The following is a 13,684-nucleotide window of genomic DNA, read 5'->3' on the forward strand; positions in this document are numbered from 1 at the left end:
GGGAAAATGGGGCGTGGCCAAAGCCCCTAAATGGAAATTCAGGGTGTGGGGGCGTGGCCGAGGATTCTGAGGGGAATTTTGGGAAATTTTGGGATCTGGGGTTGAGGCTGGAGCGCCTGAAGGGAATTTAGGGGTGATTTGGGGGATTTTGGGGTGATTTGGGGGGATTTTGGGGTGACTTTGGAGGATCTCGGGTGGGGCGTGGCAGATGCCATGAGGGGGAGGAATTTTGGGTTTCTTTGAGGGTTTGGCCCCGGATTTTTGGGGTCCCTGAGGGGAATTTTGGGGTGTGCGGCGTGCCGAAGCCACTGAGGGGAATTTTGGGGCGATTTCAGGCGATTTTGGGGAGATTTTGGAGTGGGTTTTGGACAGTGGGCGTGGCCAGCGCCCCTGAGGGGGAGGAATTTGGGGTTTCTTTGAGGGTTTGACCCCGGATTTTTGGGTGTCTGAGGGGAATTTTGGGGTGTGAGGCATGGCCGGAGCCCCTGAGGGGAATTTTGGGGCGGTTTTTTAGGTTTTGGGGCGGAGTTTTTTGGGGGGGCGTGGCCAGATCTCTGTGGGCGTGGTCAGCGCCCGTGAGGGGGAAATTTGGGGGATATTTGAGGGTTTGGCCCCGGATTTTTGGGGTGCCTGAGGAGAATTTTGGGGTTTGAAGTGAGGCCGAAGCCGCTGAGAGGAATTTTGGGGCGGTTTTGGGGGTTTTGGGGTGGATTTTATGTTGGGGGCGTGGCCAGAGCCCCTGAGGGGGAAATTTGGGGGATATTTGAGGGTTTGGCCCCGAATTTTTGGGGTGCCTGAGGGGAAGTTTGGGGTGTGGGGCGTGGCTGAAGCCGCTGAAGGGAATTTTGGGGCGGTTTTTGCGGTTTGGGGGCGGATTTTGAGTTGGGGGCGTGGCCAGAGCCCCTGAGGGGGAAATTTGGGGTTTCTGTGAAGGTTTGACCCCGAATTTTTGGGGGTCCCTGAGGGGAATTTTGGGGTGTGGGGCGTGGCCGAAGCCCTGAGGGGAATTTTGGGGCTGTTTTTGGGGTTTTGGGTTTTGGGGCGGAGGTTTTTGGGGCAGTGGGCGTGGCCCGAAGCGAAAGAGAAAGCGATGGGAGCGTGGCTGCTGCTGGGTGAGGAGGGGCCCAAAAACCCCAAAATCGGGACCCCAAAATCCCCCCCCGACCCCAAATCCCAGCGGATCCCAACCCCGGACCCCTCCGACCCCAAATCCTGAGAAATCCCCCCCAAAAAATCCGGGAAACCCCAAAATTCGGGACGACCCGAAACGCGGAAACCCAAAATCGGGACGTGACCCCAAATTCCCGACCCAAAATTGCCCCAAATTTCTGCTTCCCCCCTAAAACCGCCCCAAATTCTCCCGCGACCCCCAAAAACCCCCCCGGCACCCCCAAATCCTTCCAAACCCCCCCCAAATCCCCAAATCCTTCCAAAATCCCCTCAGACCCCCCCAGAATCCCCCATATCCCCCTCCAGGACCCCCCAGACATCCCCCAAACCTTCACAAATCCCCCCCAAAAATCACCCCAAATCCCCCCCCCAAAATCTCCCCAAACCCCCCCAAAATCGCCCCCAAATTCCTCCAAGATTCCCCCTAACTCCCCCCAGGACCCCTCAAAATCCCCCCCAAATCCACCCCAAAACCCCTCCAAGATCCCCAAACTCCACCCAAAACCTCCACAAATCTCCCAAACTCCCCCAAACCTCCCAGGACCCCCCAAATCCCCTTAAAATCTCCCCAAAATCCCCCAGGACCCCCCAAACTTCCCCCCAATTCACCCTCGAATTCCCCCAAATCCCCCCCAAAAATGGCCCCCAAATTCCTCCAAAATTCCCCCTAACTCTGCTCAGGACCCCTCAAAATCCCCCCTAAATCCATCCCAAACCCCTCCAAGATCCCCCAAAATCTCCCAAACCCCCCCAAATCTCCCCAAAATCTCCCAAACTCCCCCAAACCTCCCCAGGACCCCCCAAATACCCCCCAAAACCTCACCATGCCCCCCCAAATCCCATTAAAATCTCCCCAAAATCCCCCCAGGACCCCCCAAAACCCTCCCAATTCACCCTCAAATTCCCCAAATCCGCCCTCCCCCAAGGACCCCCCAAATCCCTCTAAAATCTCCTCAGATCCCCCCAAAATCGCCCCCAAATTCCTCCAAAATTCCCCCTAACTCCGCCCAGGACCCCTCAAATCCCCCCCAAATCCACCCCAAACCCCTCCAAGATCCCCCAAACTCCACCCAAAACCTCCACGAAATCTCCCCAAAATCTCCCAAACTCCCCCCAAACCTCCCCAGGACCCCCCCAAATCCCCTTAAAATCTCCCCAAAATCCCCCAGGACCCCCAAACTTCCCCCCAATTCACCCTCGAATTCCCCCAAATCTTCCCCCCAAGGACCCCCCAAATCCCCTAAATTCTCCCCAGATCCCCCCAAAATCCCCCCCAAAAATCCCACCAAAATCCCCCCCAAACCTCCCAAATCCCCCAAAATCGCCCCCAGATTCTCAAGATTCCCCCTAACTCCGCCCAGGACCCCTCAAAATCCCCCCCAAACCCCTCCAAGATCCCCCAAAATCTCCCAAACTCCCCCCAAAACCTCACCATGCCCCCCAAATCCCCCCCAAAACCTCACCATGCACCCCCAAATCCCTTAAAATCTCCCCAAAATCCCCCCAGGACCCCCCCAAAACCCTCCCAATTCACCCTCAAATTCCCCCAAATCCGCCCCCCAAAAACCCCCCCAAAATCTCCCAAATCTCCCCAAATCCACCCCAAACCCCTCCCAGGACCCCCCAAATCCTCCCCAAAACCTCACCATGCCCCCCCAAATCCCCTTAAAATCTCCCCAAAATCCCCCCAGGACCCCCCCAAACTTCCCCCAAACTTTCCCCCAATTCACCCTCAAATTCCCCCAAATCCCCCCCCAAATCCCCCTAAAATCCCCCCAAAATCACCCCCAAATTCCTCCAAAATTCCCCCTAACTCTGCTCAGGACCCCTCAAAATCCCCCCAAATCCACCCCAAAAACCCCTCCAAGATCCCCCAAAATCCCCCCAAACCTCCTTAGGACCCCCAAACCTCACCATGCCCCCCCAAATCCCCTTAAAATCTCCCCAAAATCCCCCCAGGACCCCCCAAACTTCCCCCAAACTTCTCCCCAGTTCACCTCAAACTCCCCCAAATCCCCCCCCAAATCCCCCCAAAATCCCCCAAAATCCCCCAACCCCCCCAAACCCCCTTTTCCTGCCCCCCCCAGGTCTGTCCCACCTTTTGGGGGCGCTCGCGGTTTTTGGGGAGCCCCCGCCCCCCGCCCTGCGCTGCCCCCTCCTGGACCAGCGCGGCTCCCCCTCCCCCCGCGGGGCCCTGCTCCGATTTTTGGGGGGTCCCGAGGCCCCCCCGCACCCCGAGACCCCCCCGGACCCCCAGAACACCTTCGATGTCATCGGTGAGGGACCCCCAGCCCCAGTTTGGGGGGCACCCGGGGGTTGGGGGGCGATTTTGGGGGGTTTGAGGGCGATTTTGGGGGGGTTTGGGGGCGATTTTTAGGGGGTTTGGGGGCCATTTTGGGGTTTTTGGGGGGGTTTTAGGGGGCGATTTTGGGGGTTCTGGGGGTGGTTTAGAGGCGATTTTTGGGAGGGGTTTAGGGGCGATTTTTAGGGTTTTTCTGGGGGGTTTTGAGGGGTTTGGTGGCAATTTTTGGGTTTTTTGGGGGGTCCTGGGGGAGTTTTGGGGTGATTTTGGGGGGGTTCTGAGGGGTTTGGGGGGCGATTTTTGGGGTTTTTTTGGGGGGGTTCTGGGGCGATTTTTGGGGGTTCCTGGGGGGGGGTTTAGGGGCGATTTTTGGGGGCAATTTTTGGGGGTTTGGGGCGATTTTGGGGTTTTTTGGGGGGGTTTCAGGGGGTGATTTTTGGGGGTTCTGGGCGTGGTTTAGAGGCGATTTTTGGGAGGGGTTTAGGGGCGATTTTTAGGGGTTTTCTGGGGGCGGTTTGAGGGGTTTGGTGGCAATTTTTGGGTTTTTTCGGGGTCCTGGGGGAGTTTTGGGGTGATTTTGGGGGGGTTCTGAGGGGTTTGGGGGCCATTTTGGGGTTTTTTTGGGGGGTTTTAGTGGGCGATTTTGGGGGTTCTGGGGGTGGTTTAGAGGCGATTTTTGGGAGGGGTTTAGGGGCGACTTTTAGGGTTTTTTGGGGGGGTTCTGGGGGGATTTTGAGGGATTTGGTGGCAATTTTTGGGTTTTTTCGGGGTCCTGGGGGAGTTTTGGGGTGATTTTGGGGGGTTCAGAGGGGTTTTGGAGGGCGATTTTTGGGGTTTTTTGAGAGGGTCCTGGGGGGATTTTGAGGGGTCCTGGGGGGGGGTTTAGGGGCGATTTTTAGGGGTTTTTTGGGGGGGTTCTGGGGGGGTTTTGAGGGATTTGGTGGCAATTTTTGGGTTTTTTGGGGGGTCCTGGGGAGTTTAGGGGTGATTTGGGGGGGTTCTGAGGAGTTTTGGGGACGATTTTTGGGGTTTTTTGAGGGGGTCCTGGGGGGATTTTTGGGGTTCCTGGGGGGGGGTTTAGGGGCGATTTTTGGGGGCAATTTTTGGGGTTGTTTTGGGGGGTCCTGGGCGGGTTTTTGGGGGTTTTGGTGGCAATTTTTGGGTTTTTGGGGGTCCTGGGGGAGTTTTGGGGTGATTTTGGGGTGTTCAGAGGGGTTTGGGGGGCGATTTTTGGGCTTTTTTGGGGGGGTCCTGGGGGGATTTTGAGGGTCCTGGGGGGGGTTTAGGGGCGATTTTTGGGGGCAATTTTTTGGGTTGTTTTGGGGGGTCCTGGGCGGGTTTTTGGGGGTTTTGGTGGCAATTTTTGGGGGGTCCTGGGGGAGTTTTGGGGTGATTTTGGGGAGTTCAGAGGGGTTTTGGGGACGATTTTTGGGGTTTTTTAGGGGGGTCCTGGGGGGATTTTGAGGGGTCCTGGGGGGGGGGGGGGTTAGGGGCGATTTGTGGGGGCAATTTTTGGTTTTTTTTTTGGGGGGGGTCCTGGGGGGATTTTGAGGGGTTTGGTGGCAATTTTTGGGTTTTTTTCGGGGTCCTGGGGGAGTTTTGGGGTGATTTTGGGGGTTCTGAGAGGTTTTGGAGGGCGATTTTTGGGGTTTTTTGAGGGGGTTTTGGGGTGTCCTGGGGGCGATTTTGAGGGGTTCTGGGGGGGGGTTTAGAGGCGATTTTTGGGTTTTTTTGGGGGGGTTCTGGGAAGGATTTAGGGGCCATTTTTGAGGGTATTTTTAGGGGGTTCTGGGGGGGTTTTGGGGAGGTTTGGTGGCAATTTTTGGGTTTTTTGGGGGGTCCTGGGGGTGTTTGGGGCGAATTTGGGGTCATTTTTGGGGAGGATTTTGGGGGTGTTTGGGGCGGTTCTGGGGAATTTGGGGGCATTTTGGGGGTGTTTGGGGCGGTTTTGGGGAATTTTGGGGGCATTTTCGGGGGATTTTGGGATATTTGAGGCAGTTTTAGGGGAATTTTGGGGGCATTTTTGGGGGGGATTTTGGGGATATTTGAGGCAGTTTTGGGGAATTTTGGGGGCATTTTCAGGCAGATTTTGGGGGTGTTTGAGGCAGTTTTTGGGAATTTTGGGGCATTTTTGGGGTGATTTTGGGGATATTTGAGGCAGTTTTGGGGCATTTTTGGGGGATTTTGGGGATATTTGAGACAGTTTTTGGGGAATTTTGGGGTGATTTTGGGGATATTTGAGGCGGTTTTGGGGCCGTTCCTGTACCTCACCCCCTCTCTTTGCCCCCCCCAGACTCCCTGGGGGTCCTGCAGGATTTTTGGGGTCCCTCCCGGGAGCCCCCCCGGTGCGAGCTGAGCCCCACGGTGCCGCTGCTGCTGCCACCGCCGGGGCCGGCGCCGCGGTGCCACCCGGGGCTGGGGACGCGCTGGTGGCTGCTGGCCCTGGGGACACCGCGCAGGCAGGGGACAGTGCTGCTGCAGGAGGGGACAGGGGACCCGCCCAGGGTCAACGGTGAGAGGGGACACCTGGGGCAGTGGCACCTGGGGGTGGCACCTGTGGGTGGCATTGGCACCTGTGGGTGGCATTGGCACCTGTGTCATTGGCACCTGTGTGTCATTGTCACCTGTGGCACCTGTGTGGCACCTGTGTTACCTGAGTTACTTGTGTCGTTGTCACCTGTGTGTTACCTATGTGTCACCTGTGTGTCACTGTCATCTCTGTGGTAACTGTGTCACCCCATGTTCCCCATCCAATGTCCTCGTGTCCTCATCAATGTACCCAATGTCCCCTCAATGTCCCCAATGTCCCCCCTTCGTCCCCAGTGTCCCCACTGTCCCCATGTCCTCCCGCCTGCCAATGTCCCCTTATCCCCAATGTCCCCTCATTGTCCCCAATGTCCCCTCATTGTCCCAATGTCCCCTCATTGTCTCATTGTCCCCAATGTCCCCCCATTGTCCCCATGCTCCCCAAGCCCCTCAATGTCCCCTTACCCTCAATGTTCCTGCACTGTCCCCAATGTCCATCCATTACCCCCAATGTCTCCCCATTGTCCCCATGTCCCCAGTGTCCCAATGTCTCCCCATTATCCCATGTCCCAATGTCCTCAATGTCCCCATTGTCCCTCCAGCCCCCCAATGTTCCAATGTCCCTGCTGTCCCCCAATGTCCTCTCATTGTCCCCATATCCTCCCACCCCCTCAATGTCCCCTTGTCCCACCATTGTCCCCAGCGTCCTCCCATTGTCCCAAATGTCCCCCACTGTCCCCATGCTCCCCAAGCCCCTCGATGTCCCCTTATCCTTAATGTTCCTCCACTGTCCCCACTGTCCCAATGTCTCCCATTGTCCCCAATGTCCTCCATGTCCCCAATGTCCCCTCATTGTCCCCAATGTCTCCCCATTGTCCCCTTGTCCCCAACATCCCTACATTGTCCCCAACGTCTCCCCAATGTCCCCTCATTATTCCCAATGTCCCCTCATTGTCCCTTCTCCCCACAATGTCCCCCCATTGTCCCCATGCTCCCCAAGCCCCTCGATGTCTCCTTACCCTCAATGTCCCCAATGTCCCCCCATTGTCCCCAATGTCCCCCCTTTTCCCCCTCAATGTCCCCCCATTGTCCCCATGCTCCCCAAGCCCCTCAATGTCTCCTTACCCTCAATGCCCCAATGTCCCCCCAATGTCCCCCCATTGTCCCCATGCTCCCAATGTCCCCCCATTGCCGCCAATGTCCCCATTGTCCCCATTGTCCCCAATGTCCCCCATTGTCCCCATTGTCCCCAATGTCCCATAACCCCTCTCCCTCCCCCGCAGCCTCTCTGGCCATCTCCACGCTGACCCCGACCCTGCGGGGGCTCCTGGGGACCCCCCAGACCCTGCACTGCTCCTTCACCCCCCCCTGGCTGGGCGTCCCCTTCGCCCTGGAGTGGCTGTGGCACCGCGACGGCGTCACCCGGCGCCTGCTGGCCTTCGACTCGGCCACCAACCGCGTCACCGAGGCCGCGCCGGGGGTGCTGCTGCTGCTGGGGGGACACGGGGACACCCCCTGGAGTGCTGGGGGGAGGCAGGTGAGGGGGAATGGAGGGGCTGCAGTTCCGTGTGGGGACACCGGGGGCGCCACTGAGGGACGGGGTTGGGTCCTCCTGGCTGCTAGGGGGCGCTGCAGGCATAGAACCCCTGGTTTCCAGTCCCTCCCAGTTCATTCCAGTCCCCAGAACCCGGCTGCAGTTCCATGTGGGGACACCGGGAGGCGCCACTGAGGGGGGGGTTGGGTCCTCCTGGGCACCAGGAGGCGCTGCAGATATGGAACCTGCAGTTCCCAGTTCATCCCAGTCCATTTCAGTTGCTCCCAGTCAATCCCTGTCCACAGAACCCGGCTGCAGTTCCGTGTGGGGACACTGAGAGGCGCCACTGAGGGACGGGTTTGGGTCCTCCTGGCCGCTAGGGGCGCTGTGGGCATGGAACTGCCGGATCCCAGGCCCTCCCAGTCCATTCCCAGTGGCTCCCACTCCCTCCCAGTCCGTTCCAGTCCATTCTCAGTGGCTCCCAGTCCCCTCCCAGTTCATTCCCAGGCCATCCCAGTCCATTCCAGTCCCTCCCTCCCACAATGGGGGGCAGGGGCTGCAGTTCCATGTGGGGACACTGAGAGGCGCCACTGAGGGAGGGGGAGGGAGTTGGGTCCTCCTGGCTGTTAGGGGGCACTGTGGGTATGGAACCCCTGTTCCCAGTCCCGTTCTAGTCCATTCCCAGTGGCTCCCAGTCCCCTCCCAGTTCATTCCCAGACCCTCCCAGTCCGTTCCAGTCCTCCCTCCCACAATGGGGGGCAGGGGCTGCAGTTCCATGTGGGGACACTGAGAGGCGCCACTGAGGGAGGGGGGAGTTGGGGTCCTCCTGGCTGTTAGGGGGCGCTGAGGGTATAGAACACCCAGTTCCCAGTCCCTCCCAGTTCATTCCAGTCCACAGAACCTGGCTGCAGCTCCATATGGGGACACCGGGAGGCGCCACTGAGGGACGGGGTTGGGTCCTCCTGGCCGCTAGGGGCCGCTGTGGGCATGGAACCCGCAGTTCCCAGTCCATCCCAGTTCATTCCCAGTGGTTCCCGTTCCCTCCCAGTTCATTCCCAGTGGTTCCCAGTCCATCCCAGTCCCTCCCAGTTCCTTCCCAGTGGTTCCCAGTCCATCCAGTCCCTCCCAGTTCCCTCCCAGTTCCCTCCCAGTGGTTCCCAGTCCCTCCCTGTCCCTCCCAGCCGTCAGGGGGCGCTCTGGAGGTGTCTCTGCAGCTGCCGCCGCTCTCCGTGTCCGATGACGGCTCCTTCGTCTGCTCCGTGACCACGCCCCTCGGGCAGCTGCAGCAGGTGCTGCGGATGAACGTGATTGGTCAGTGCCGGGAGGGGTGGGCGGGGGCTTGGAGGGGTGGGCGGGGCTTGGGAGGGGTGGGCGGGGCTTGTGCTGGGCTCCCAGTATGTCCCAGTGCCCCTCGCTGTGCCCAGTTCCTCCCAGTCCCTCCCAGTTCTCTCCCAATCCCTCCAAGCTCACTCCCAGTCCATTCCCAGTCCATTCCCAGTCCCTCCCAGTGTCCCTAACTGGGTGTCCCCGTGTCCCCAGCCCCTCCCCAGGACTCCCTGGTCCCCTCCCTGCTGTCCCCAGGTGTCCCTGCCCAGCTCCCAGTTCCCTCCCAGTTCCCTCCCAGTCCCCTCCCAGTCCCTCCCAGTCCCTCCCAGTCCATTCCCAGTCCCCCACAATCCCCTCCCAGTCCCCTCCCAGTCCCTCCCAGTCCCTCCCAGTCCATTCCCAGTCCCCCTCAATCCCCTCCCAGTCCCTCCCAGTCTGTCCCAGTCCCTTCCCAGTCCCCCTCAATCCCCTCCCAGTTCCCTCCCAGTGTCCCTAACTGTCTGTCCGTCTGTCCCCAGCCCCTCCCCAGGTGTCCCTGGTCCCCCCCCAGCTGTCCCCAGGTGTCCCAGCCCAGCTCCCAGTCCCTCCCAGTCCCTCCCAGTTCCCTCCCAGTGTCCCTAACTGTCCGTCCGTCTGTCCCCAGCCCCTCCCCAGGTGTCCCTGGTCCCCCCCCAGCTGTCCCCAGGTGTCCCAGCCCAGCTCCGCTGCGACGCCGTCGGATTTTTCCCTCTGGACGTTGGGATCCGCTGGGAGCGCCAGGCCCGTGGGGACCCCCGGCCGCGCCCGGTGACACCTGAGGGTGCCACCACCCCTGGGGACACCGGGACAGGGGCTGAGCTGGAGCTCGGGGCACCGGCGGGCGGCCGACGGCACCTTCAGCCGGAGCGCGGGGCTGAGAGTGGGCAAGGGGACAGCGGGGGACAGCTACAGCTGCCTGGTGACACACGTGGCATGGGACACGCCACTGAGGGTCACCGTGCAGGTGACAGGTGAGGGGACAGGGTTTGGGTCACTGGGGACAGGGTTTGGGCCATTGGGGACACACCTGGGGACAGCTACAGCTGCCTGGTGACACACGTGGCATGGGACACGCCACTGAGGGTCACTGTGCATGTGACAGGTGAGGGGACAGGGTTTGGGTCATTGGGGACAGCTCCAGCTGCCTGGTGACACACGTGGCGTGGGACACGCCACTGAGGGTCACTGTGCACGTGACAGGTGAGGGGACACCTGGGGACACACCTGGGACAGGGTTTGGGTCATTGGGGACATTGGGGACACACCTGGGGACAGCTACAGCTGCCTGGTGACACACGTGGCATGGGACACACCACTGAGGGTCACCATGCAGGTGGCAGGTGAGGGGACACCTGGGGACACACCTGGGGATGTCAGGGACAGGGTTTGGGGGCGCCTGGGGACATTGGAGACGGGGTTTGGGTCATTGGGGACACACCTGGGGACATCTGGAATGGGCTTGGGGACACCTGGGGACACGAGGACCAGGGTTTGGAGGATCTGGGGACACCAGGGCTGGAGCTGGGGACAGCTGGGACAGGGTTGGGGACACCTGGGGATACCAGAGACAGGATTTGGGTTATCGGGGACACCTGGGGACATCAGGAACAGGGTTGGGGACACCTGGGATAGGACTGGAGACATCAGGAATGGGGTTGGGGACATCAGGGGTGGGATTGAGGACATCAGAGACAGGGTTGGTGACACAGGGACATGGCTGGGGACACCAGGACACGCGTGGTGCCACCCGGGGCTGTCGTTGGTGCCACCTGTGGGTGTCATTGGTGCCACCCAGGGCTGTCACTGATGTGTCCCCACTGTCCCCGCAGGTGACACCGGGCCCAGCGTGGAGGACATGGCGGGGATGGCCCTGGTGGCCTTTGTCATCGGAGGGCTCTGCCAGCGCCTGTGGCCCTCGGCGGGGAGGTGACACCCATGGCACCAATGGCACCAAATGTCCCCAAAGTCCCCAAACCCCATCAACGTTGCCAGTGTCCCCCAAATGTCTCCAATCCCCAAATGTCCCAAAGTCCCCAAACCCCCTCAATGTCGCCAAATGTCTCCAGACCTCCCCAATGTCCCCAAATGTCCCCCAAATGTCCCCAAAGTCCCCAAACCCCCTCAATGTCGCCAAATGTCTCCAGACCTCCCCAAATGTCCCCCAAATGTCCCCCAAATGTCCCCAAATGTCCCCAATTTCCCCAAACTCCCCAAATGTCCCCAAAATAAACGGGGGGTGACATCCCCCCAAACCGATGTGTCCTGTGTGGGGCTTGGGATGGAGCTTCCCGATCCCGCTCGGAGCGTTTCCGGCCCCTCCCGATCCCGCTCGGCGTTTCCGGCCCCTCCCGATCCCGCTCGGGCCTTTCCGGCCCTTCCCGATCCCGCTCGGGCATTTCCGGCCCTCCCGAAGCCGCTCGGGCCTTTCCGGCCCCTCCCGAAGCCGCTCGGGCCTTTCCGGCGCCTCCCGATCCCGCTCGGGCCTTTCCGGCCCCTCCCGACCCCGCTCGGGCCTTTCCGGCGCCTCCTGAGGCGATTCCGCCATTTTCTTGGCGCCGTTCCCGTGCCTGGACCGGAGCCAATCCCGGGGCTCGTTCGTCACCGGAGCGTCCCCAAGGTGTCCCCAAGGTGTCCCCAGTGACCATGGAGCCCCAAGAGGTGCAACGGGAGGAGGAGAAGAGGGGACACGCGGAGGGAGAGGGGGCAGGGAGGTGGCAGAGGGGACAGGGGGGTGGCAGAGGGGACGGGGGGGTGGCAGAGGGAACAAGAAAGGGACAGACGGACAGCAGAGCCCTCCAAGGAGGGGGACAAAGGGACACCACAAGTGCCACCATGTCCCTGACACCTTTGCTGTCCCGTCCCCAGCTGTCCCCAGCCCTGCTGGGGCCACAGGTCACTGTGGTGGCCCTCCTGGCGAGCTGCTGGCCACCATGCCCAGGCTACACGCGGACATGAGGCCGTTGGTGTCCCCAAAACACCTGAACGGGAGCTGGAGGATGTCACCAAAGAGCTCCAGGCCACCCCACAGCACATTGAGGACAACTGGAAGCACCACAATGTCACCCATGATGATGATGGCGGTGTCACCCCCTTGAGCCAAGCCTTGGCCACCTACAGGAGCACCCCCAGGAAACGTGTGACAATGGTGGCCCCCATGTGGCAGGGGTGGGTGGCCATGCTGGAGGACAGCTGGGCCCTCCTGGCCAGGAAAGCCACCATGCTCTGTGACATCCGGAGGGACGTGGCCACCACGGTGACCATCAGGAGGACACAGGAGGTGGAGCTGGCCCTGAGGCTGCTGGAGCGTTTGGTGGCCTCGTGTGACAAAGCCACCGCATTCCCCCGGGAGCTCCAGCGCCTGCTCGGGGACATCAAATCAGCCCTGGAGTGGACAAATGAGGAGTCCCCAGATGTCCCCAAGGATTTGGGGGCCAAGGTGGCCGTGGCTGAGGGGCTGTGGGAGGCCAACGCCCACCTGGGGACAGTAGGTGACATTATCAGGTTTTATTTCACTGGGTGTCCCATCAGGCCTGGTCACTGTGTGGTAGCCGAGCAGTGCCAAAGTGCCACCGAGGACATCCCCAGGCTCTTTCGTCCCCAAAATGTCCCCAAGGTGTCCCCAGTGAGCACAGGGGGACAGAGGGGACACTGTGGGGGGTGGCAGTGGGAACAAGCGGCTGACAAAGGGACAGAGAGACAAAGGGGACCCCTCAGGGGCGCAGGGCCACCACAGAAGGCCACAAGTGCCACCACCAGGCTCCTGTCCCCTTTCCAGGTGTCCCCTCCAGGGCTGCAGGCGCTGGTGGCCGTGGTGGCCACCCTGGGCGAGGTGGTGGCCACAGTGACGGGGCCACAGAGGGACAAGTCCCCAGAGTCCCTTCATGAGGACCTGAGGAGATTCACCTGGAGCCTCCATGGGATCCTCAACCGCAGCACTGTCACCTCCCTGGGCCACCGCGGTGTCACCTCCCTGGGTTGGGCCACCTCAAGGGCCACCCAGGACGATGTGAAAGCCGTGACCAAGGCATGGCGGGAGTTGGTGGCCAAGCTCGGGGACAGCTGTGACCGCCTGGCCAGGGAGGCCACCAAGCTCCGTGACACCTGGGGGAAGGTGGTGACAGAGCAGCTGCTGCTGGTGGCCCTGGACAAGGAGGAGGTGACCTTGGAAATGGCCACCAACGAGGCTGTGACGGCCACCACGAGGGGACATTGGGCAGAGGTGGCCCTGGGGTTGCTGCAGCGCTTGGTGGCCGTGTGTCACAAAGCCACCTTGTTCAACTGGAGCATGGAGTGGCAGCTTGGGGACGTCGAGACCGTGCTGGAGGTGACAATTGAGGTGTCCCCTGATGTCCTCCAGGCCTTGGTGGCCAAAGTGGCCGGGTTTGAGCGGGTGTGGGGGCCCAGCGCCCGCCTGGCCAAGGAGCACCTGCTGGGGACACTTGGGGACATCCACAAGATCCTCTTGAGTCCCTGTGGCCCCAGCAGCCACACGGTGGCTGAGCGGTGCCAAAAAGCCATCAAGGACATCCCGAGGCTGCAGCAGGAAAGTGTCACAACAGGGACATCGCTGCTGTCACCTGTCCCCTCCCCGTGCGGTATTTGAGGCAAATTTGGGGAATTTTCTGGCAATTTTCCTTGAAATTGTCCCAAATCCCCATGGGAATTCCCAGGGTGGCGTCACTTTTGACATTTCTGAGAACACTAAAGGGTCAATGCACAGGGGAGCGTCCCAGTGCACAGGTTTTATACTGGTTTTATACCTATTTTTTCACTGTTAAAGTTTAAATTTTTAAAAGTGACTCGCGTTT

At 60.5% G+C, this 13,684-nt stretch overlaps 1 protein-coding gene across 2 annotated transcripts; it reads left to right on the forward strand.

Moving 5' to 3' along the window:
* The first annotated feature begins 225 nt into the window (after positions 1-225).
* Positions 226-11,132, forward strand: LOC143695942 (tapasin-like). Of its 2 annotated transcripts, XM_077191183.1 has the most exons (8): positions 226-1,112; positions 3,258-3,446; positions 5,766-5,984; positions 7,282-7,535; positions 8,714-8,843; positions 9,502-9,644; positions 9,688-9,847; positions 10,706-11,132. In XM_077191183.1, the coding sequence occupies exons 1-8, from the start codon at positions 1,091-1,093 to the stop codon at positions 10,804-10,806; spliced, it is 1,218 nt and encodes a 405-aa protein (XP_077047298.1). In that variant the 5' UTR covers positions 226-1,090; the 3' UTR covers positions 10,807-11,132. The 2 variants fall into 2 exon arrangements, with proteins under 2 accessions (XP_077047298.1, XP_077047297.1); XM_077191182.1 differs by lacking the exon at positions 3,258-3,446 and having other exon boundaries at positions 538-1,112; positions 9,502-9,847.
* The last annotated feature ends 2,552 nt before the right edge of the window (positions 11,133-13,684 follow it).

This window comes from Agelaius phoeniceus, chromosome 27, assembly GCF_051311805.1.
Source record: "Agelaius phoeniceus isolate bAgePho1 chromosome 27, bAgePho1.hap1, whole genome shotgun sequence".
Lineage (NCBI taxonomy): Eukaryota > Metazoa > Chordata > Aves > Passeriformes > Icteridae > Agelaius > Agelaius phoeniceus.

What these genes read in the sequence shown, in the direction of transcription:
- LOC143695942 (XM_077191183.1), top strand. Translation starts at nt 1,091, where the DNA reads ATGGGAGCGTGGCTGCTGCTGG. An exon ending in GGGAGCGTGGCTGCTGCTGG is followed by an intron (nt 1,113 to 3,257) that starts GTGAGGAGGGGC and finishes TGCCCCCCCCAG; the next exon opens with GTCTGTCCCACCTTTTGGGG. An exon ending in GGGACCCCCGGCCGCGCCCG is followed by an intron (nt 9,645 to 9,687) that starts GTGACACCTGAG and finishes ACACCGGGACAG; the next exon opens with GGGCTGAGCTGGAGCTCGGG.